The 14,515-nt window shown below is 48.1% G+C and overlaps 1 protein-coding gene across 2 annotated transcripts; it reads left to right on the top strand.

The window, feature by feature from the left end:
- Window positions 1-1,594: 1,594 nt before the first annotated feature.
- R3HDML (R3H domain containing like) lies at window positions 1,595-12,493 on the top strand. Of its 2 annotated transcripts, none has more exons than XM_019458417.2 (6): window positions 1,595-1,732; window positions 2,501-2,803; window positions 5,743-5,861; window positions 5,985-6,117; window positions 7,701-7,816; window positions 12,172-12,493. In XM_019458417.2, exons 2-6 carry the CDS (start codon window positions 2,546-2,548, stop codon window positions 12,302-12,304), a joined length of 759 nt encoding a protein of 252 aa, XP_019313962.1. In that variant the 5' UTR covers window positions 1,595-1,732; window positions 2,501-2,545; the 3' UTR covers window positions 12,305-12,493. The 2 variants fall into 2 exon arrangements, with proteins under 2 accessions (XP_019313962.1, XP_019313961.1); XM_019458416.2 differs by having other exon boundaries at window positions 2,497-2,803.
- The last annotated feature ends 2,022 nt before the right edge of the window (window positions 12,494-14,515 follow it).

The raw sequence follows: 14,515 nt of genomic DNA, 5'->3' as shown, positions 1-14,515 counted from the left end.
CCCTCAGTCCAGCTTTTTTCATGGGACATCTGAGGCCCAGAGAAGGATAGGAACTTACCTCAGGACACACAGCACTCTGGAGGCAGAGATGGGGCTAGATTGGAGCCCAGCCCCCTTGTCTTTCTGGCACGGTGGTGAAAGCCTGTCCCGGACAGGGCCAGCACCCCCAGCCCTCACTGCCTCGGCCTGCCCCACCTCCCCCAGCGTCCAGCAGGCAGCCACTCCGGCAGGAAAATGTGTGCTTTGGCAGCAGGCACGGTCTGGGCCGGGAGGCTGAGGCTGGGTGGCTGCCGAGGGTGGGAATGCCATGTGTCTGGGGAGAACCCCAGCCCCCAGCGCTCCATTGCCACCTGGCTCAGCTGGGGACCCCGACACTGAGTTCTGGGGATTCTAGAGGTCACTGGAAGAGGAGGCTGAAGGCTCACAAATGCTTCGACTTTGGGTGTTTTTATAGAACCTCTTTCCTGTAAGTCTACCGTCTCCATTACAAAAGTGTTGCTTGTTATTTGTGAAGAATACAAGTAATCAGAGAGGAGAAATTAAACTCCTGTCTTAACCTAGAAATACAGCAACTCAGAGACCAAAGGGGCTTTGACAACACACACGTGCACATGCCTGTGTAGACATCTGCATGCTGGTGCATGTGTCTGTGCAAGCACACACACACACGCATACGTGCATGCACACACATACACACACGCACACGCACACGCACAGAGCACACGCTGTGTACCGGCATAGTTCTGAGCGCTCCACAATGTTAATTTGTTTTATCTTCACAACAGTGCTAGAAGGTAGGTACCGTTATTACTCCCATTTTACAGACGAGGCACAGAATGACTGAGTAACTTGCTCAAGGACACCCAGTTAGTGAGCGAAATAATGGGGATTTGAACCCAGATCCATCGCTTAATTCATTAGGCTGCATGGTGCTCCGTTCGAGCGGCATGCTAGTGAACATCCTCCTGGGCTCTTTCTCTGGGCTTCGATGTTGGTTTGGTTTAAAAAAAAATAGCATCCTTAGAAACAAAGAAACCCAGAAAATGGCATCCTTTTTACATACTAACAGGGCTCTGGGGTCAGACTTGGATTTGAATCTTGTCTCTATTACAGATGGCTGGCTTGGCTTTGGGCTCGTCCCTTCATCTCTTGGGCTCAGTTTCTTCACCTGTTAAATGGGGAGCTATAGTATCTGCTTCTGAGGGTTGGCTGAACTTGTGTGTGTAAAGCACTCAGCCCAGGCCTGGCATATAGTAGGTGCTCATTAGATGGGACCAAGTTAATTGCCTACTCTGAGGCTGGACGGCTTCGTAGGGAAAACAAAGAATACTCTCCCAAAGCAAGGTGGCCTTAATGTTGGGGTCTAGAAGGCAGAGAAAAGCCTCTGTATCTGGGGTTTCTAAGGTAGGGGTGCTATTTCCTCCTGGAGTCCCTGCCATTGTCACATCCCTACCCCAACCAGCAGCTCAGCCCAGCCCTGCACACCCCAGGTGGAAGCAGGAAGAGCAGAGGCGCCAGAGGGCGGGAGAGGAAAGCCCACAAACGGGCAGGCGGAGCCTCGGTCCAAGCCTGGCCTGGCTGGAAGGGGAGGGGGCTGTGGGGCCCGGACGTCAGATGCCATCAGCTCCCAGGGGACCGTTAAAGTCGCGGCGCTGCCAGGCGGGCCAGGGTGTCTGCAGAGGTCCCTGCCTCCTCGACGCCCGCTGCAACCCGCCTGGGCTGCCCAGCCTGGGTACGCGCCCCTAGGAAGCCTGCTGCGTGGTCGCCCGCACGCACGCCTCTCTCTGGCTGTCTTCTCTTTAACTGTTTTCTCTCTCGTCTTCTCTGTTCTTCTTTCCCCTGTCAGAATTTTTCCCTCTGCTTCTGTCTCTCCCATGCTCTTTCTCTTTTTCCCCCGTCACTGTCTCCCATTCTCTCCTTATCTTTCCACCTTCCAATTTCCTTCAGCGCTGTTCTCTGTATCTTTTTTTCAGACGACTCTTGGGTCTCTTCTCGTTTTTCTTCCTCTCTGCTTCTCTTTTTCTCTGCCTCATCCTCCTCCATCTCCTCTGCCACCCGATTCTTCCTGTGTCTCACTCTCAACCCCCAAAACACAGCAATTCAGGGATGACAGGGCCTGGCAGTATGCCCCGGGGAAGGTTGGCCCTGCCCTCTGAGGGCATCGGTGGAGCCCACTTGGAGCAGGATTGGTGAAGAGGGTGTCCGGGCTGGAGAGGACAGGTGTCTGTCTCCTGGGCTCGTGGGATGGGACCCTGGCTTTGATGCTAGCTCCATCTGTATCACACGGCCTGATCAGGATTAGCTGCTGTCCGGGCATTTCCCTCCATCACCCGATCCACTGAGTCCACTGGGGTGGGGAGGACAGGGTGTGGGGGCATCAGGACTAGAGCTGAGTCAGGAGATCTTTGCCAAGTTCCCATGGGTGAGTTAGCACCCTCAGGGTGGCAGTGCTGGAGAACGCTCAGGGTTTGGTGCCCTCATGCCCACCCCCTCCAGGCAGCCGGCGCTGACTGCACGAGGTGACGCGTGACCCTTCCAGCCAGCTATGCCCCTGCTGCCCAGCACCGTGGGCCTGGCAGGCCTGCTCTTCTGGGCAGGCCAGGCAGTGAATGCCTTGATGCCCAATGCCACCCTGGCACTGGCCCGGACCGAGGGCACAGCCGTGTGGCCCCTGAGTGGCCTGGGGGTGCCCCGCTACCGGCGGAAGCGCCACATCTCTGCCCGGGACATGAGTGCCTTACTGGATTATCACAACCACATCCGGGCCAGTGTGCACCCACCTGCGGCCAACATGGAGTATATGGTGAGTTCCCGTGCCTTCCCCTGTGCCCTTTCCAGCAAATGTCAGTCAACTCAGTGTGTTCTGGAAGGGCTGGACCGCTTGCCAGCCTGGCCCCACTAGCCAGTATCTCGGTGTCTGGGTCCTGTGCAAAGGGCAGGAATTCCTCTCCCCATTTGATAGATGAGGACACTAAGGCCATGCGCACAGGTTGTCTTGGGAAGTGGGGTCAGCAGACTGCTGTTTATGGGGCATCCACTGTGTGCCTGCACCTCACCTACACATAACCCTGAGGGTTCTCCTCTGCCTTCGACGTGGAGATTGCAGTCTCCTTTATCCAAATAAAGAAACCGAGAGGCAGAGATTTGCCAAAGGTCATCTGGTTGGGATTCTAACCCAGGTCAGCCTGCTGCGAAAGGTTGTGGTCTTAACCAACACAATACCTTGCCCAAGGATTTTGGCTCCCTGCTGGGGTCTGCAGGGGGTGGGTGGCTGGAGCGGTCCATGCTATTGTCTCTTTGCGGCAGGGGTCTGATGGACACTCACAGACTGTACTCAGCAGGCCTGTGGGGGGAGAGTTTGGAGCAGCGGGGACGGGTACCTGGGGTCTCAAGCTGAAGAAAACTGGCAGCTGAGCAGCTGCAGAAGCTGAGAGATGTTCCCTTAAGGAGGCAGGACCAGCGGCTGTCACCCCAGCCCCGCAGAAGCCAGACTCTCAGAGTGGAGGAGGGGACCTTTCTCTTTATCACAGTCCCTCCCCCAGGACCTTTGTCTCAAACCAGCCTGGAGAGATAGGCTTCTAGCCCACCCACAGATTTCTTTACAGAAAGAGATGGCCAGTCTCCCCGCTCCAAGACAAACATGTGCTTCTCAACAGCCTGAAAATCCCTATGCTTTTGCAATGTGTCCATTCACTTAGGTAGTAACCGCAGCTCAGAGGTAGGCAGTACGCTAAGCCTCATGGAGATGCTGAGAACAGGATGGAAAAGGTGTCTTCCCTCATGGGGATGATAGAAAACAAACATCCACAACATAACAAATGGGTAATACAATGTCAAGTAGGCATAAGGTGTTGGGGAAGGGCGGGGATAGGAACCAGAACGGCAAGCAGCTAGAGGTGGGGGAGTCATTTATTTGTTCATTGACTGACTCATTCGTTTATTAGCACAGGGGCTGGCACACGGAAAGTCCTCCGTTTTTCAAACAATGACACATTTATTGTGCACCAGCGTGTGTGTAAGGCACTCATCCCAACGAGTGTTTAATTGTTGCATGCGTGGTGGAACAGAGAGAGTGAAACAGCTCACCATGGACCCCAGCAGGGTCAGTGAATGTGGGTTTGATGTTAGCATCCATTTCCCTCGTTTTACCCCTTTGGTGCACGAAGGAAACATTCCTCTGCATTCCCGAAGAGTATCAGTTGGACAACCCTGGAAACATGTTTGGACCCCTCTCTTGCTATCCCTGTGACTTCTTCACTAGCTGCCTTCTGCCCGCAGGACAGGCATCTGACTAAGTATCCTTTGCCCAAGGAATCCTTTCTCTCCCACAGCCTCCCCAAAAGTTCCTGTCGCCTGTTTCACATGCTCACACCCACCGGGATCGTAATGATTGTTTAATGTCTCATTTCCTTGCTAGACTGTCAGTTCTGGGTGCCTAGAAATATTGTTCAGTATTTGCTGAGTGAACAAATATGATGAATGAATGAATAGTATCTCAGAGAATCCTAGGAAGTCAGAGTGGAAGGAAACTGGTATTTTTTTTTAAAAGTGGTCCTTTTTCAAGTTATAAAACTTGCAGCAGTCACACATTGGAAAATTATGAAGCTGTTGGGAGGGAGGAGGGCGTTATTCTTTATGTGTTGATGTGGAATAGCCACTAAGATAACCTGTTTGGTTGAGCAAAAGCAGCCAGGAACCTGATAGAAGGTCTGGTTAGCTGCCATTTGTCAACAAAATGTATAACTTTTATATTAAATACAATTATATATTTATATACACTTATGTAATTTTATATACTTATATAATTATATGTATTATATATAATCATATATTTTACATATACTTATATAATTATATGTATGCATATATATTCATGTATATATACTTGTACAGGTATAGAGTGTTTCTGGAGGAGGATGCCTCTATGGGGCAGGACAGGTGGGGGAGGAAGTCGAGGATTAAGATGAGAAACTTTCGGGGCGCCTGGGTGGCTCAGTCGGTTAAGCGTCCGACTTCAGCTCAGGTCACGATCTCGCGGTCCGTGAGTTTGAGCCCTGCGTCGGGCTCTGTGCTGACCGCTCAGAGCCTGGAGCCTGTTTCAGATTCTGTGTCTCCCTCTCTCTCTGACCCTCCCCCGTTCATGCTCTGTCTCTCTCTGTCTCAAAAATAAATAAACGTTAAAAAAAAATAAAAAAAAAAAAAGATGGGAAACTTTCTACTTTTCCTCCTTTAGGCATCTCACATATTAAATTTGTGCGTGTTTTCACTATTCAGGAAAAAAAACCTTTTGAACTCAAAATGCTTAATGTTAAAATAAACACATTTTAAAAATACAATAAATAAAATAATAAACCAGTTCCCTCCCCATCACCCTGGGCTCAGTCACTTCCAGGGACTGCTAGGAACTCCCGCACAAACACCACAGAGCCCGCTCAGAGCCGAGAGCCCCCAGCCTGAAGTCCAGAGGCGGGAGTTGGGGTGGGTACCAGACGAGGAGTGGGAGGTCAGGGTGGATCTTGGCTCTGGTGTGGACTTGCTGTTGACCTTGACATCATAGGCCTTCTCTGACTCTTAGTTTTCTGATTTGTCCAGTGGATTTGGTACAGGGTTTCAAGCAGATGGAGGAGAAACAGGACCAGGACAATGCCCATCTCAGGACACCGCTGGGATAGTGGTTCCCCCTCCTCCCCACCCACACCGGTGCCCCGGCCCCAGGGAAGTTCATGGCCTTTCTTTCCCCAGGTCTGGGACGAGCGGCTGGCCAGGTCTGCCGAGGCCTGGGCCACCCAGTGCATCTGGGCCCACGGGCCCTCACAGCTGATGAGACACGTGGGCCAGAACCTGTCCATCCATTCTGGCCGGTGAGTGACCTTTTTCCCTTCGTCCTCTCGGTCACTCGATGAGGTCACGGAGCACGGTGGTGGCGGCAGGGTAGCTCCTCCATTCCCCAGCCAGTGTGCCTTCCATCTGCTCTGCCTCCCCAGGTACCGCTCGGTGGTGGACCTCGTCAAGTCTTGGTCTGAGGAGAAGCGGCATTACTCGTTTCCTGCCCCCAGGGACTGTCGCCCACATTGCCCCTGGCGCTGCAGCGGCCCTGTCTGCTCCCACTATACCCAGGTACCCCTTTGTTGGGAGGAAGGGCCGAGGGAGAACAAATCCTGGGAGCCTAGAAGAAAAAGAATATGGTGGGACAGAAATTAGAAATAGACCAGAGGGGGTGCCAAGTGGCTCAGGTGGTTAAGCGTCTGACTTCAGCTCAGGTCATGATCTCTGGATTCGTGAGTTCGAGCCCCCGTGTTGGGCTCTGTGCTGACAGCTTGGAGCCTGGAGCCTGGAGCCTGCTTCAGATTCTGCCTCCCTCTCTCTCTGCTCCTTGCCTGCTTGTATTCTCTCTCTCTCAAAAATAAATAAATAAACATGAAATAAATAAATAGAACAGAGGCCCTATGGACTTCCTCTCACACAATAAGCATATTCCTGGAAGGTTGTGTGTATGTTGAACTCAGCTAATTGCATCTTGCATTGAGTGTCTTGCATGGGCCCGACCAGATTGTTTGACCCCCAAAATGGAGATGTGTGGTCTGACGAGTTCAAGAATGCTTTTGAATTCAATAGGTCCAAACACTTTCTAGTATATTCTAAGAACCCCACTATCTTAAAAAAAGTGGTAAAATAAAATGACAAAATTGTAGTATATTTTGAGTGTTAATATTGAATATGTTACCACTTGTTACACATAAAAATATAATGCCATGTAATGTAGGAAATGGGACCGAAAATTCCCATCACAGGACCGATATTTTCTTTTTCTTCTTTTTTCTTTTCTTTTCTTTTTGAGAGAGAGAGAGAGAAAGAGAGGGAGAGAGAGTATGCATGAGTGGGGGAGAAGGGCAGAGGGAGAGAGAGGAAGAATCTTAAGCAGGCTGTGGAGCCTAACTCGGGGCTTGATCCCACAACCCTGGGGTCATGCCCTGAGCTGGAATCATGAGTCAGACGTTCAACTGACTGAGCCACCCAGGTGCCCCAGGACCAATATTTTCTTTCAGTCTGTCTATCTCTCTGTGACTCATTTGGAATTAATGTCAAAACTCTACATTGGAGACCCTCTAGGAAATATGAGGCCTAGACAATGTCCTCCCTGATATCCCAGAGGACATTATTAGCTTCACTTTACCAAAGAAACTGAGGTGCGGAGTGGTGAAATGACTTGGTCAAAGCCACACACTAGTGATACCGAGATTCTGATCCAAGGCTGTTTAACTCTAAAGTTTGTGTTTTAACTCTAACACAATAATGATTTTCAAGCGGTAGTCACTAGGGAACAAAGAAAGAAAGAAAATTAATAGAACAGTATAGAAAATATTAGCATATGTCACACATGAAAATATTAAATATGGGTTCACAAAACTTGTGTTCCAGCTGTGTGTGTGTGTGTGTGTGTGTGTGTGTGTGTGTGTGTATGTATTTTGTGCACTAACAATTGGAAATTCACTCCTTACCGTTGGTGGTAGTAAAAAAACAAAAACCTTGAGTAACATTATAGCACAATGTGTCTCCAGGAACAGGAGGCAGATGGCTTCCCCAGAAAGACCTCATGTAATGCCCACACCCTGAACCACAGCCAGGAGCCTCCCCGTGCCAAGGGGCCTGTGCCCCCCTGAGTTCTTCTCAAAGCCTCCCCTGTCATTGTCCTTCCTCAGATGGTGTGGGCATCCTCCAATCGGCTGGGCTGTGCCCTCCACACCTGTGGCAGCATCAACGTCTGGGGCAACACCTGGCGTCAGGCAGTGTACCTGGTCTGCAACTACGCCATTAAGTAAGTGCAGCCCCCAGGCAGGGGGCCGTGGGGCACAGGGGTGGACCCTGAAGGTGGAATGGGCAGAATTCAAAGAAACCTCAAAACCATACAACTTGGTAGTTTTAGAGTCAATTGATAATTCTTTTTCTTTACCCAAATCGCAAAAGTGATCGGGAGACAGAGGACCAAGTCAGGTGGATAGGCAGCCGCGCTGATGAAGTCAATAGCAGAGAAAGTTGTTGAGATGTGCCAGGCAAGCAGGCTTCAAATAGCTCACTCTCATATCGGACCTGCACACCGATTGACTGGGGACACCTGACAACCACAGTCCTCTACCAGTTAAGTGCATTGCTGGCCCCTCCAAGCTCGTCACAGGAACAGAGCAACCGAGAACACACGCTCCCTGCAGCCACGCAGATCCCAAGGGAAAGAGAGGAAGGCTAGAACGAGCACACTCAGTTCCTTCCTCCAGACTCTCCAATCAGCTTGGTGGGAGGGAGGTCACGAGTGGCCTTCGTATGTAAGCCTCTTGGAAACATGGAGAAAGAGGAATGGAAGTTACATCCAACTTACACTATACAAATTTGCCAACATTACAGACTCTCATATGAAAACAAGAACAGGGTCACCTGGGTGGCTCAGTTGGTTAAGCATCTGACTTTGGCTCAGGTCCTGATCTCATGGCTTGTGAGTTTGAGCCCTGAGTCAGGCTCTGTGCTGACAGCCCGGAGCCCGAAGCCTGGTTCCGATTCTGTGTCTCCTTCCCTCTCTGCCCTCCCTGGCTCATGCTCTGTCTCTCTCTCTTTCAAAAAACTAAGTAAACATTAACTAACTAAATAAATAAATAAAAACAAGAACAAATTCTAAGTAAACATAATATTTAGAATTTCAAAATCACATGCCGATAATCACCTTTTACTCTCAAGTAGTCCTTAGCCATTTACAAAATATTTTCACCTCGTTATCTCATTGAAGAGATGAAAGAGAAAGAAGGAAGAAAAAATGGGAGTGATACTGGGAAACTTTTTTCCTTTTTTAAAAGAGTAAGAAATTGAGGATCGGGGAGGTTAAGTAACTTACAAAAGTCACAAAGCCAGGAGGTAGCAAAGCTGTTTGAAACACAAGTCTTGATTTCAAGTTCTATGTTCTTTTTTGTTTTTCAGTTTATTTTTGAGAGAGAGAGAGTTAGAGAACAAGCTGCAGAGAGAGAGGGAGACAGAATCCCAAGCAGGCTCCATGCCGCCAGCACAGAGCCCAAAGCAGGGCTCAAACTCACACAACATGATATCACGACCTGAGCCGAGATCAAGTCGGAAGCCCAACAAACTGGGCTACCCAGGTGTTCCTCAAGTCCTATGTTCTGTCTCCTACATTATTCTGATATTCTGGAAGTCATTGGTAGCCTGAACACAAATTCTCAAGCCCTTTACCTGTTAATGGTGACATCTATTAACAAAGTATTAGCCCAGCTTTATCAGACACAAAAATACAAAGCAAATTTCGTTACAAATGGCTTAAGGGGCTGTTCCAATTTGCTGATACATCAAACTTTTGCAGCATTAACAGCATAATTGTTAAGATTTTTATTATCTGGAGTCAAGACTGTCAGGGTTCAAATTTGTGATTTAACTTCACTTCTCCATGCCTGTTTCTCCACTTGCAAAATGAGAATAAAATAGTACCTACTCGTTATTACTGAGAGAAATAAATGATTTGACCCAGGTAACACCTCCGGGCTCATGATAATGTCAGAATATATGTTGATGCTTACTGCTGCGACCACACCTGGGTTTAATGTCCAGCTCTACCATGTGCATATGAGGACTTTGGATAAGGCATTTCATCTCTACAGGCCTCACTCTCCTCTTTTAAAAGAGGGCTAATCCTGGGGGCAGTTGGGTAGCTCAGTTGATTGAGAGTCTGACTTCAGCTCAGGTCATGGTCTCACATCTCTTGAGTTTGAGCCCCGCATTGGGCTCTCCACTCTCGTCGCAGAGTCTGCTTTGAATCCTCTGTCTCCCTGTCTCTCTCTCTCTCTCTCTCTCTGCCCCTAAATAAAATAGGACTAATCCTACTTACCTCACAGAGCATCACAGCACATAGCTGCCCACAGTACATGCTTAGTAAATGGTGGCCACGATTATAACTAGGTTATAAACTCTTCGAAATAGACTTAATTCATTTCTATATCCTTTTACTACAATGATTTCAACCTCCTTTTTTAAAAGCAGAAAATTTTCCCCAGTGGTTAAATTAAATAAAAAAAAAAAAGAATGACTTTTGTTCCATCACCCCCAGGTGTCCCCACCTCCCCCCCCCCCACACTGCCCCCAAACTTCCAGAAGCACCTTTTGAAAACTATGGACTCACAGCATCTGGCACAAGTCTTGGTGCCCTATAGCTGCTCCTGAAGTGTTTGTTGAATGAATAAGTGAGTGAACTCCATATAAAACCAGAAATGCATACTTCTCTAAGCACTTTGGCTGACTTTATTTACAGTCGTTCAACACTTTTGGAGATAAAAGGTATCCTTTCTGCCCACAATGAGTATTCATATGAAGTGCGAGAAAATAAGGCAAAGTTAACTAACAGTGGCGAGATAATGAGGCAGTCATGAGCAAGAGCTAGGGAATGATTTTAGGCCTTGAGAAGAGGAGGGAGAAAAAGAAAAATCTGTGGGCTGGGATGGGGAAGAGCGGGTATGTAAGTTAGATCTGTTGGAGCAGTCTGGAACACCTGCCCAAAAGCTGCACATGTGCTTCTGTGAGCTGGGGGGGTGAGCCAACTATGGCTCATGGCCAAAATCTTGCGTGCTGCTAGTTTTTGTAAATAAAGTTTTATTGAAACACGGCCACACCATTTATTTACATATTATCCAGGGCTGGTTTCAACGCAGTAGAGATATACGGCCCACAAACCCTAACATATTTACTATCTGGCCCTTTACATGAAAAAAATTGCCAACCCTGGGGCACCTGGATGGGTCAGTTGGTTAAGTGTTTGACTCTTGATTTCAGCTCAGGTCATGATCTCACAGTCATGAGATCAAGCCCCACATGGAGCTCTGCACTGACAATGCGGAGCCTGCTTGGGATTCTCTCTCTCTCTCTACTGCTTCCCGGCTCATGCATGCCCTCATGCGCGCATTCTCTCTCTTTCTCAAAATAAATAAATAAACACTAAAAAAAAAAATTGTCAACCCCTGCACAGGCAATGGGAAGCCACTAAAAGTTTTTGAGCAGGAGAAAGTGATGAAAGTGGTTTGTTTGTTTTTAACAGCTTTATTGAGATACAATTCACATACCATACAACTCACCCATTTGAAGTGTACAATTCAATGGGTTTTGGTATATTGTTACATTATTAATTTTTTAAAAATATGTGTAACATAAGTTTTGCCATTTACCATTTATCATTTTTAAGCATACAGCTCAGTGGCATTAGTTACATTCACAATGCTGTGCAACCATAACCATTATCTGCTTCCCAAACTTTTTCATCATCCCAAAGAGAAATTCTGTAAACACTGAACAATCAACTCCCTATCCCACTTCCTCCAAAAGGCCATCATGGTCTCTTGAAAGGACTAACTCAGGAGCAGGTAGGATGGATTTGGGATCCGGCTGTTGAAGAAACGGACAGCAGTGACCATGATGAGGCTTCAAGGGCATGTGCCCCCATGATTGAATTATACTCATCATCTGATTATTCTAGCTTCTATTTGCACAGCACTTTTGAAGGTCATAAAGTGTTCACACATTTTTGCAGATACCATTTTATTTATTTATTCATTCATTCATTCATTCATTCATTTTGAGAGAGAAGGAGGGGCGGGGAGGGGCAGAGAGAGAGGGAGAGAGAAATCTCATGCAGGCACTGTCAGTGCAGAGCCTGACGCAGGGCTTGATCTCACCATGGCGAGATCCTGACCTGACCCAAAATCAAGAGTCGGACACTCAACCAACTGAGCCACCGGGGTGCCCCTCATTTCTTTATTTTATTCAGAAGAAACGAGGTGGTTTATTCTGTTACCAGCTGGGCAGAATCCCAGACCAGAACTCAGAGTTGCCTGAGTCAGCGATGGGAGGTGGGGTGGAGGAAGTAAGAAACCCAGCACTTACTGAAGAGTCGCTTATTTGCCAGGCATCGTGCTGGGTGCGTGCACACAGGGCTCCCTTATTTGATCTTCGCTGCATCCCAGTGAGAGAGAGGAGTCTTCTCTTGGTTTTATAGATGAAGAGACCAAGGCTTACAGACGTGACTTGCCCAAGGTCGCATAACCAGTCAGTGGCGGTGCTGGGATTTGGAAACCTGTGTGAACGTTGCTCACATAACTCTCTGTCCCCATCTCCTTGGGACCTTTTCTCTTCCAGGGGCAACTGGATCGGCGAGGCACCATACAAGATGGGGCGGCCGTGTTCTGCCTGTCCCCCAAGTTACCAAGGCACCTGCAGCAGCAACATGTGTTTCTCTGGACTCAAATCCAATAAGCTTCTGTGGTTCTAAATTTCCCCAGGGCCCCGGCGGCACCTCTGGCCTCCTCCAGAGGATCGCTTCCCAAAGACCAGGTCAAAGAATAATTGTTTTTTTAAAGGACATAATTGGGTTCACTCCTCTGATCTGAATTTTCCCTCCTGACTCCTTCCATTCCCAAAATGTCCAGCATGTGCCTGAAGAAAACAACCTTTTCTTTCTTCCTTCCTTTCTTCCTTTCTTCCTTCCTTTCTTTCTTTCTTTCTCTCTTTTTCTTTTCTTTTCTTTTCTTTTCTTTCTTTCTTTCTTTCTTTCTCTCTTTTTCTTTTCTTTTCTTTCTTTCTTTCTTTCTTTCTTTCTTTCTTTCTTTCTTTCTTTCTTTCTCTTTCTTTCTTACAGCTTTCTTCTCTCCAACTTCTGGGAAAGAGGCCCATATCTTTCATTGACTCAGTGCTCAGAGAGCCAGGGCTAGATGGGGCTGCCTGGCCAACTCTCAGGTCCCAAACCCACAGGTCTTTGTCCATCCAGTGAAGAGTATTTCTGAAACGATCTTTAGCCTGAAACCCACTTTCATTCACTCAATAACAGCCAAACTTTGAGGACTTGTGGTTCACTCCCATTGCGTGTTACTGGAGCCACCTGCCAAGCTCCCCTTTTACAGATGGATACACTGAGGCTCAGAGGAGGGTGTGACCTACTGATGGCTTCACACTTTGTCTGCAAGGGCACCCAGCTGGGGGCTCAGGTCCTGACATGCCCTACAGGCTGTCTGACTCCTCTCTGAGTGCCCAGATGGAGTGCAAAACCAAAGCTCAGCCCATGCCGCCTGAGAGAATTGTCTTCTTCTGAGCCTGCCTTTTTCTCTACCACTCCACATGTTGGTCTGTCTATCTCTCTCTCTCTCCCCCACATCCCATAGAGCCTCATTCTCATTCCCATAAACCATTTCCCCTCTCCCCGCCCCACTCCACCCAGATATCATAACACACAAAAGTCCTTTTGTTTCCAGAGATAGTAAAATCTCCCCCACAGACCTTGCCCTCCAGCTGGGGACCACTCCCTGCCTGACCAGAGAACACTCCATTCAAAGACCTAGATGGAAAATAGCCCCTTTCCCTAGACTCCTTACATCGTGCTGAATGGAGTGAGTTTTCTTCCCACTGGTCATTCCCACCTAGGCCACGACCTGTGCATGCCAACACCTCTCCACCCTCTGTCCTGGGCCCCCAGTAAAGTCCTTTGAGATCTGATGTGGTGGCTCTTTCTGGTTCCTCCTTCTCTTAGGTCTCAGAAGGGGTCAAAAAAGGAAGGAAGGGAATTGAGGAGGGGGAGATGGAGTGAGGGCAAAACCAGCTCCAGAGGAAGACCAGGAGAGGGGGCTAACGGCCCCTCAGCCCCTGTTTTGTGCCAGGCACGATGAATAGATCAGCGTGCAAGTGCATGTGTATGTATTACTGTTCCATTTTACTGGTGGGAAAAGTGAGGCTTAGGAAGAGTGCCCATTTCCAAATGCGGGAAACAGGTGAAGGGAAACAAGTACACTGTTGTGAGTTTATTATTCGCAGATTATATCCTTCCTACTTTTTTTTTTTTTTTTTTTTTTGGATGGAGTATTTTCATTTGTAAAACAGTGGTGATGATAAATGTTAGTTTTTTAAAAAAAATATTGGGGCGCCTGGGTGGCTCAGTCAGTTAAGCACCCGACTCTCGGTTTCAGCTCACGTCATGATCTCACAGTTCATGAGTTCGAGTCCCGCATCAGGCTTTGTGCTGACAGTGTGAAGCCTGCTTGGGATTCTCTCTCTCTCTCTCTCTCTCTCTCTGCCTCTCCCCCATTCGTGCTGTGTCTGTCTCTCTCAAAGAAATAAATAAACCTAAAAAAATTATTAACGTCCTTATGTTGGGGGGAAAAGGCTTGCCACCCTATGCCAATTTCCCAAAATGTTCTGGAAATTTAAGTGGCATGAGATCCCCTGAATTAAAAGGTATGCACAAGGTTATATAGCTAGTAGGGAGCAGACGTAGGATTTGAATTCAGCTTCATCTGCTCTCAAAGCCTGTGTTGTTTTGACATTGCCTTCCTGTGTCCCAAGTACCAGAAGAATGGCAAGGACAGTCACTGGCATCTATGAACTGTTTAGTACACTCTCAATCTCATTGAATTATCACAGCTATCTTAAGTGATAAGCACTGTTCCCATCTGCCCTTTACAGACATAAAAACTGAGGCTAAAGAAGCTCGATT

This window comes from Panthera pardus, unplaced genomic scaffold (assembly GCF_024362965.1).
Source record: "Panthera pardus isolate Hobbes unplaced genomic scaffold, ASM2436296v1 HiC_scaffold_25, whole genome shotgun sequence".
NCBI lineage: Eukaryota > Metazoa > Chordata > Mammalia > Carnivora > Felidae > Panthera > Panthera pardus.
The sequence above is the reverse complement of the archived record's forward strand: the minus strand, read 5'-3'. Positions and strand labels throughout refer to the sequence as shown.

Coding starts and splice junctions, on each gene's coding strand:
- R3HDML (XM_019458417.2), top strand. CDS start 2,546: ATGCCCCTGCTGCCCAGCACCGTGGGCCTGGCAGGCCTGCTCTTCTGG. Junction 2,804..5,742: donor CGGCCAACATGGAGTATATG/GTGAGTTCCCGT, acceptor TTCTTTCCCCAG/GTCTGGGACGAGCGGCTGGC. Junction 5,862..5,984: donor CTGTCCATCCATTCTGGCCG/GTGAGTGACCTT, acceptor CTGCCTCCCCAG/GTACCGCTCGGTGGTGGACC.